Here is a 9,484-nt window from a genome sequence, read left to right as displayed (position 1 = left end):
GCTGGGACTACAGGCGCCTGCCACCACTCCCGGCTAATTTTTTGTATTTTTAGTAGAGACGGGGTTTCACCATGTTAGCCAAGATGGTCTCGATCTCCTGACCTCGTGATCCGCCCACCTCAGCCTCCCAAAGTGCTGGGATTACAGGTGTGAGCCACCGCGCCCGGCCCCTCCTATGCTTCTTCTAATAATTTTATTTTCTTGTTAAGTTTTGGAAGGATTTTTTTTTTTTTGAGATGGAATTTTGTTCTTGTTGCCCAGGCTGGAGTGCGATGGCACGATCTCAGCTCACTACAACCTCCGCCTCCTGGGTTCAAGCAATTCTCCTGCCTCAGCCTCCTGAGTAGCTGGGATTACAGGCTCTGGCCACAATGCCCGGCTAATTTTTTGCGTTTTTAGTAGAGATGGGGTTTCACCACATTGGTCTGAATGGTCTTGAACTCCTGACCTCAGGTGATCCACCCACCTCAGCCTCCCAAAGTGTTGGGATTACAGGTGTGAGCCACTGCGCCTGGCCCTTGAGAGGATTTTTTTTTGGAGGCGGGGGTCTCGCTATGTTGCCCAGGCTGGAGTGGAACTCCCGGGCTCAGGTGTTCATCCTGCCTCAGCCTCCTTGATAGCTGGGACTACAGGCACGCAACACCACACTCAGCTCGAGTTTTATAGTCTTAGCTCCTGTATTTAGGTCTTTGCTCCATTTTGAGTTAATTTTTGTGTATAGTATGAAGTAGCATATAGATACCCAGTTGTCCTAGCATCATTATTTGAATTGTATGTGATATCCAGTTGTTCCAACACATTTATTGAAAGATTACCTCTTGCGTGATGAATATTTTTGGAAGTTTTATCAAAAATTAGTTGACAATATAAATATAAGAGTTTATTTCTGGACTCTCAGTTCTGTTCTCTTGATCTATATGTCTTTCTTTATGCCACTACCACACTGTCTTGATGGCTGTAGCTTTGTAACATGTTTTGAAATGGGGAAGTTTCAGTTCTCCAACTTTGTTTTTTCAAGATTGTGTCAGTTATTTTGGGTCCCTTGCATTTCTTTCGTTTTTTTTTTTTTTTTTGAGACAAAGTCTAGCTTCGTTGCCCAGGCTGGAGTGTGCAGTGGCACGATCTGAGCTCACTGCAACCTCCGTCTCCTGGGTTCAAGCCATTCTTCTCCTCAGTCCTGATTAGCTGGGATTACAAGCATGTATCACCACTTTGGCTAATTTTTGTATTTTTAGTAGACATGGGGTTTCACCATATTAGCCAGACTGGTCTTGAACTCCTGACCTCGAGTGATCCAGCCTCCTAAAGTGCTAGGATTACAGGTGTGAGCCACCACACCTGGCCTGGGTCCCTTGCATTTCTTCCTTTCTTTCTTTTTTTTTTTGAGATGGAGTCTCACTCTGTCACCTGGGCTGGAGTGCAATGGAATGACCTCGCTCACTGCAACCTCTGCTTCACGGGTTCAAGCAATTCTCCTGCCTCAACCTCCTGAGTAGCTGAGATTACAGGCGCCCTCCACCGCACCTGGCTAATTTTTGTATTTTTAGTAGAGACAGGGTTTCGCTGTGTTGGCCAAGCTGGTTTCAAACTCCTGACCTCAAGTGATCCATGTTCTTTGGCCCCCCTCAAAGTGCTGGGATTATAGACGTGAGCCACCTTTCCCATCTGGTCACTTGCATTTCTTTCTTTTTCTTTTTTTTTTTTTCTTTTTTTTGAGACGGAGTCTTGCTCTGTCGCCCAGGCTGAAGTGCAGTGGCGTGATCTCGGCTCACTGTAAGCTCCGCCTCCTAGGCTCACACCATTCTCCTGCCTCAGCCTCCCGAGTAGCTGGGACTACAGGCGCCTGCCGCCATGCCCGGCTACTCTTTTGTATTTTTAGTAGAGACGGGGTTTCACCATGTTGGCCAGGATGGTCTCGATCTCCTGACCTCGTGATCCGCCCGCCTAAGCCTCCCAAAGTGCTGGGATTATAGGTATGAGCCACTATGCCCAACTGTCCCTTGCATTTCTATATGAATTTTAGGATCAGCTTTTCGATTTCTGCAAGAAAGGAACCTGGGGTTTTGATAGGATTCAGTTGAATCTGTGACCAATTTGGTTAGTATTGCCATCTTAACAATGTTAAATCTTCTGATCCATAAACATGGAATGCCTTTCCATTTATTTAGGTTGTCTTTAATTTTATTCAGCAATGTTTTATGTTTTCATTGTTTTCAGTATATAAGTCTTACACTTTGGTTGATTTTTTTTTTTTTTTGAGACAATCTCACTCTGTTGCCCAGGCTGGAATACAGTGGCACAATCATGGCACATTGTAGCTATGACCTCCTGGACTCAAGTAATCCTGCCACCTCAGTCTTCTAAGTAGCTGGGACTACAGGCATGTGCCACCACATTCAGCTAATTTTTAAAAACTTTTTTGTGGAGGCAAGATCTTACTAGGTTGGCCAGGCTGGTCTTGAACTCCAAGTAATCCTCCTGCCTTGGCCTCCGGACGTATTTATGCCACTGTACCTGCCATAAATTTTTTTCTAAGCTACTTCTTAGTGATGGTATTATGAATGGAATTGTTATCTTCATTTCATTTTGGGGTTGTTCATTGCTAGTATATAGAAGGTTATTTAAATTTTGCACCCATTTATTCTATGGTCAGATTAAATGTGTGGCCAGCATGACTTCTAACTGTTTGACAGTGTTGCTTAATTATTTTGTCTTGATTGACTGCATTTTACACTAGATACCCTGGACTAGTTGTGGGTACCATAGGTTTATAGCATTATGTTACTCTGTGTGTTAAAAGCACATCAAAATAGCACTGTGTGTAAATCATTTGATTTGTTAAGTCATACTCAGAATGTAGTGCCTTTAATTTCTTAATACACAAAATACATATATTTTTTCCTTTTTTTGGGGGGGTGCAGAGTCTCACTCTGTCACTCAGGCTGGAGTACAGTGGCGCAGTCTCTGCTCACTGCAACCTTTGCTTCCCGTATTCAAGCAATTCTCCTGCCTCAGCCTCCCCAGTAGCTGGGACTACAGGCACCCACCACCACACCCAGCTAATTTTCGTGTTTTTGGTAGAGATGGGGTTTCACCTTGTTGGCCAGGATGGTCTCAAACTTCTGACCTCAGGTGATCCACCTTCCTCGGCCTCCCAAAGTGCTGGGATTACAGGCGTGAGCCACTGCACCCGGCCGAAAATACACATTTTCAAATAGATAAATCAAATAGATAAAATGTACATTTTGATGGATAATCTACTTGGTTTTATTTTTTGATTAGTGATGAGTAGCCTCTATAGTTTAGTTGTCATGTAAAAGAATTTTTTTTTTTTTTTTTTGAGACAGTTTTGCTCTTGTTGCCCAGACTGGAGTACAATGGCGCGATCTCGGCTCACTGCCATCTCTGCCTTCCGGGTTAAAGCGAGTCTCCCGCCTCACCCTCCCGAGTAGCTGGCATTGCAGACATGGGCCACCACGCCCGACTAATTTTGTATTTTTTTAGTAGAGATGGGATTTCTTCATGTTGGTCAGGCTGGTCTCGAACCCTCAACCTCAGGCGATCTGCCCGCCTTGGCCTCCCAGAGTGCTGGGGTGACAGGCATGAGCCACCGCACCCAGCTTTTGTTTTTGTTTGTTTGTTTTTTGTTTTTTTGAGATGGAGTCTTGCTCTGTCGCCCAGGCTGGAGTGCAGTGGCGCAATCTTGGCTCACTGCAACCTCTGCCTTCTGGGTTCAAGCAATTCTCCTGCCTCAGCCTCCCAAGTAGCTGGAACTACAGGCATGTGCCACCACACCTGGCTACTTTTTGTATTTTTAGTAGAGACGGGATTTCCCCATATAGGCCAGGCTGGTCTCGAACTCCTGACCTCGTGATCTGCCCCCGTCGGCCTCCCAAAGTGCTGGGATTACAGGCGTGAGCCACCACACCTGGCCTGTCATATAAAATTAAAAGCAAAAGTTGGGGCCGGGCGTGGTGGCTCACGCCTGTAATCCCAGCACTTTGGTAGGCCGAGGAGGGCGGATCACCTGAGGTTGGGAGTTTGAGACCAGCCTGGCCAACATGGTGAAACCCTGTCTCTACTAAAAATACAAAAAATTAGCCGGGTGTGGTGGCAGGCACCTGTAATCCCAGCTACTTGGGAGGCTGAGACAGGGGAATTGCTTGAACCCGGGAGGTGGAGGTTGCAGTGAGTCAAGATTGCGCCACTGCACTCCAGCCTGGGCGACAGAGCAAGACTCCATCTCAAAAAAAAAAAAAAAAAAAAATTAGCCAGGCGTGGTGGTACATGCCTGTACTCCCAGCTACTCGGGAGGCCAAGGTGGGAGAAACACTGGAACCTGGGAGGCAGAGGTTGCAGTGAGCCGAGATGGCACTGTTGCACTCCAGTCTGGGTGAGAGAGTGAGACTCCATCTCAAAAAAGGAAAGAAAAAAAGAAAAAGACGGGTGCCTGTAGTCCCAGCTACTTGGAACACTGAGGCAGAAGAATCACTTGAGTTTAAGGGTCTGGTATGCTATGATCATACCCCTTAATAGCTACTGACTGCATTCCAATTTGGGCAACGGAGAAAGACCTCATCTCTATTTGTAAAATAATTGAGAGTGAAATTCACACAATGTTGTTTGTGTACTATATTTATTCATTACCATATTTGCCTGTTGTTGAAGTATAAGAGAATTTTTAGACTGGTTTATTTCATTCATTCTCTTTCAGTTATGAAACAAAGAATTAAACCTTTAAATTTTATGTTTATGAGATTATTTCTGAAATTTAACATATTTTTCAGGGTCAGTTAAATGAAAGCATGGACCATGGGGGAGTTGGACCATATGAACTGTAAGTTTATATGAAGAGATGTTCATTGTGTTGTCTTTCTTACAAGTAGGTTTTACCAGTTCTATTTCATAGCAATCAAGTGATTCCAGTAACCTGTTCTTAAATATATAGTCATATTTATCAACTTGATGTATTGAATTTGGCACCAAACTCTGATCGATATTGTAATCTATCAGAGTTTTGAGATTATATATGAATTTTGAGGAAAAGATAATAATTCAGATTCAGAGTACTGAATATGAATCTGAGTTGTTAGTTTAATATAGAGAGCCACAGTTTTAATCTTCTCTTACAGAAAAATTTGTAGAAATGCCTCAAAAAGTCAAATGCTTTCTGTTTTGCTTTAATATACAAACAGAAATTCATACAGTCGTTCAAACAGAAATTCATGCAATCCAGCTGGGCACAGTGACTCACACCTGTAATCCCAGCACTTGGGGAGGCCGAGGTGGGCGGGTCATTTGAGGTCAGGAGTTCGAGACCAGCCTGGCCAACACGGCGAAACCCTGTCTCTTCTTAAAATTCAAAAATTAGCTGGGCGACAGAGCGAGACTCAGTCTCAACGACAACAAAAATGAAATTCATGTAATCTTAAGTCATTTTAGACAAGCTCCATTAGGTGAGTATGGTGATTAATCTGCTCTGTATCGTACACTCAAGTAAAAAGCCTTGGTGTAGGAGGAGAGTGAGAAGATAGATCACTCATGTACATTTAAATGACAGAGACAATTGCTACCCCTTTTGGATTCTTTATTTTTATTTTTTTGGAGAGGGAGTCTCCCTCTGTCACCCAGGCTGGAGCACAGTGGCATGATCTTGGCTCACCGCAACCTCCACCTCCTAGGTTCAAGCGATTGTCCTGCCTCAGCCTGCCAAGTAGCTGGGACTACAGGCGTGCACCACCACACCTGGCTAATTTTTTTTTTTTTTTATTTTGAGACAAAGTCTCGCTCTTGTCCCCCAGCCTCCCGAGTAGCTGGGATTATAGGTTCCTGCCACGACGCCCAGCTAATTTTTGTATTTTTAATAGAGACAGGATTTCCCCATGTTGGCCAGGCTGGAATTTTTGTATTTTTAGTGAAGACAGGGTTTTACCATGTTGGCCAGGCTGGTCTTGAACTCCCGACCTCAAGTGGTCCGCCCACCTCAGCCTCCCAAAGTGCTGGAATTAAGCCACCACGCCTGTTGGATTCTTGAAATTAAGCTAATAACTTAAAAAAAAAAAGATATAGAGAAGAAATTTTGTACCATGATGTGAACTAATTGGGTAGTTTTGGAAAGATCCCAGATTTTCTGCTGACATTGCCAAATGAGGTTGGATAATACCTAATTTCATAGATATTTTGAATGAAGTAAATTTGAATAACTGGAAGACTTTTTTTCTTTGTCAATTTAATAAACTTGTTCTAATTTACCTTAGTTTTGGGGTGCTTGATGCTTATGAAAATAAATAATTGTCTTCTTTTACATCATTGCACTCCTAAGAACAAGATGGGTCACCAGCAGCTGTATTGGAGTCACCCGTGAAAATTGAGTCAGGGTTCTTGCTCTTGTTGCATCTGCTCAAACCAGCAAGGTCTGATCCAGAAATACGGCCACAATATGTGCCGCCAGTGTTTCCATCAGTACACAAAGGACATAGGTTTCATTAAGTTGGAGTAAGCGATCTTCCTTGAATGGATTATCCAAGGCACCTACCCAGTGAAAAACCTCTTTGTACATACCTCTTTGTACAATACCTCTTTGTACATAAAATAAACATTTATAAAATAAGTAAATAATTGATTCACATTCTGTGAACAAGGAGGTAAACAATTATCGGGCCACCCTCATCTTGACCTGCTGTTCTGTTTGTTTAGAGCACAGATAATTTGCTGTCATGTACTTTTTTCCTTTTACTTAATTATATTACATTTCTTTTTCTCCTTTTTCTTGACTATATGCTGAAAGTAATTTAACTTTTTGCAAATTTATTTTTGGTTTTGCTTTTCTTCCCAGTGGCATGGAACATTGTGAGAAATTTGAAATCTCAGAAACTAGTGTGAACAGAGGGCCAGAAAAAATCAGACCAGAATGTTTTGAGCTACTTCGGGTACTTGGTAAAGGGGGCTATGGAAAGGTAGGCAATATTTTTGAAATGAGAGCTGTTGTCTGTCTTGAATAGATTGATTTTTATGCCCTGGTTCCAGCAGTCATCTTCAATCTTTGTCAGCTGTCAGCAAAGGATATGATCATGACCACTTAGCTGGTATGTTTGAGGGACGTACAGAAGTTCAGTTTTCCCTTCCCTTCATACCACCACACATGTAAAAGCCTGGCACATAATAGGTACTCAGTCAATATTTGTGGAATAAATAAGTAGGCAGCTATACCAGGCAAAGTCTATTATTAGAGGGTTCATTCTTTACTTTGGTTAAATGGTATCCTCTTTAAAAATAAACTCCTCCTTGCTTACAAGAGACATGGCACTCTAAGTTGTTATCTGTTACTGAGACCTTAGTCTTAGCTGGTTATCTGGAGCAATAGAATTGAGGAAGCTGAAGGAATATAAAAAGGGGGAAGAAAACTGAAGAAAACTATTTAGTTTCACAGTTTTGCCCAAGGCTTTATAAGTTAAGACATCACTTTTATGAGTTCTGCCCACGAAAATTTTTACCAAACTATTCTCTCATCAAAATAATTTAGATAACAACTTGGTTAGGATTAAGTTTTAAGAACTATTTTTGCTATTGTGTAGTGTTAATTTTTGCAAAGCAGACATTTGTAGTCTATTCTTATGCTTAAGAACACATTCTAATTTCTAATCATCCTGAATGTGCAACACATGCACTTTGAATCTCACATACTTTAGGTGTTGCATGAAAATGTTTATAGTTGTCTTTCAGTATGGGGGAGGGATAAGGGAGGCTGATTCCAAGACCTTTGCAGATAATGAAATCTGCCAATGCTCAAGTGCCTTATATAAAATGGCACAGTATTTGCATATAAGCTACACGCATCCTCCCATATACTTGGTTTTTTATTTTCTTTTTTATGATTTTTGAGACGGAGTCTCACTCTTTCCCACAGGCTGGAGTGCAGTGGCGCGATCTCAGCTCACTGCAACCTCTGCCTTCCAGATTCAAGTGATTCTCCTGCCTCAGTCTCCTGAGTAGCTGGGATTACAGGTGTGCGCCACTACATCCAGCTAATTTTTATATTTTTGGTAGAGACGAAGTTTCGCCATGTTGGCCAGGCTGGTCTTGAACTCCTGACCTCAGGTGATCCGCCTGAGTCGGCCTCCCAAAGTGCTGGGATTACAGGTGTGAGCCGCCGCACCTGGCCATATTTATATTATTTTTTATTATTTGTATTGTTTATTGTTTTTCCCCCCAAATATTTTCATTCTGAGGTTGGTTGAATCCGCGGCTGCTGAACCTATAGATTCAGAGGACCAAGTATAAGTACAAGCTATATTAAGTAATAGGTAAACAGTAATTTCCTGTCAACTATTTTTAAATAGTTTTATGTGAAGCAAAGGCAGTGGCAACCTTGAAAGAAATTTATGAAATATTTTATAATTTTTAAGGTGGCATTATGCTTCTGGGAACACTGTTATAGCTTGTTCTAAGTAGGATTTTATATATTAATACGAAGTAACAGTGTTTATTATTAGATGGCCATTGTCCAACATTACCACCAGATGGCAGCAGGACAAACAGGAAAGTCATGATCGTTAATGTGGTCTGTTCTTTTAGCTGATCATTTTTGCACGTAGTTTTTATAATGTAAACTGCTGTGGCATATGTTTCTTATAACTAGGAATTAAGGGAGTATGCCTGACATAGTTTGCCTTTGAATAACACACACTTTTTTTTAATCCAGGTTTTTCAAGTACGAAAAGTAACAGGAGCAAATACTGGGAAAATATTTGCCATGAAGGTGCTTAAAAAGGTGATTTCCACTCCCTCTTTTTAGTCCTCTCACACCGTATTCTTACACTGGATCTTAGCCAAAAGGCCAAGAAGCAATCACCTCATATTTTTAATTGTTGTAACATTTTAGCCTAAAATTTGCAGTCAAAAAAGTGTATCTCAAGCCAGGTACAGTGATGCATACCTGGATACTTGGGTGACTGAGGCAGGAGGATTGCTTGAACTAGGAGTTCAAGGGTAGCCTGAGCAATGTGGCAAGACCCAGTGTCTTACAGAAAAAATGTATTTCTTTTTTTTTGAGATGGAGTCGCGCTCTGTCGCCCAGTCTGGAGTGCGGTGGCGCGATCTCGGCTCACTGCAACCTCCATCTCCCAGGTTCAAGTAATTCTCCTGCCTCAGCCTCCCAAGTAGCTGGGACTACAGGCACACACCGCCACGCCCAGCTACTTTTTTGTATTTTTGGTAGAAATGGGATTTCACCATATTGGCCAGGATGATCTTGATCTCCTGACCTCAGGTGATCTGCCTGCCTCAGCTTCCCAAAGTGCTGGGATTACAGGCATGAGCCACCGCACCCAGCAAAAAATGTATTTCTAACACAGTTGCAATACCTTTTAGAATGTGAGGTATGTTTCATTACTGTTATTCCTATTTTTATTTCTGCTTGTTGAGGGTGGAAAAGAGAGCTCTTGCAATTAGTTGTTGAGGTAACTTTGCTGTTTCTGGTCTCATT

At 42.2% G+C, this 9,484-nt stretch overlaps 1 protein-coding gene across 4 annotated transcripts in view; it reads left to right on the top strand.

The window, feature by feature from the left end:
• RPS6KB1 (ribosomal protein S6 kinase, 70kDa, polypeptide 1) overlaps positions 1 to 9,484 on the top strand; it is a 73,092-nt gene that overhangs the window by 20,414 nt on the left and 43,194 nt on the right. For 3 of the 4 annotated variants that reach the window (XM_011979167.1, XM_011979164.1, XM_011979166.1), the window contains 3 exons: positions 4,788 to 4,837; positions 6,836 to 6,956; positions 8,702 to 8,770. In XM_011979167.1, coding sequence (XP_011834557.1) covers positions 4,788 to 4,837; positions 6,836 to 6,956; positions 8,702 to 8,770 — 240 coding nt within the window. The remainder of the gene's footprint in view (positions 1 to 4,787; positions 4,838 to 6,835; positions 6,957 to 8,701; positions 8,771 to 9,484) is intronic. The other variant, XM_011979165.1, reaches the window with a different exon arrangement.

Source organism: Mandrillus leucophaeus, unplaced genomic scaffold, assembly GCF_000951045.1.
Source record: "Mandrillus leucophaeus isolate KB7577 unplaced genomic scaffold, Mleu.le_1.0 Scaffold20, whole genome shotgun sequence".
Lineage (NCBI taxonomy): Eukaryota > Metazoa > Chordata > Mammalia > Primates > Cercopithecidae > Mandrillus > Mandrillus leucophaeus.
The sequence above is the reverse complement of the archived record's forward strand: the minus strand, read 5'-3'. Positions and strand labels throughout refer to the sequence as shown.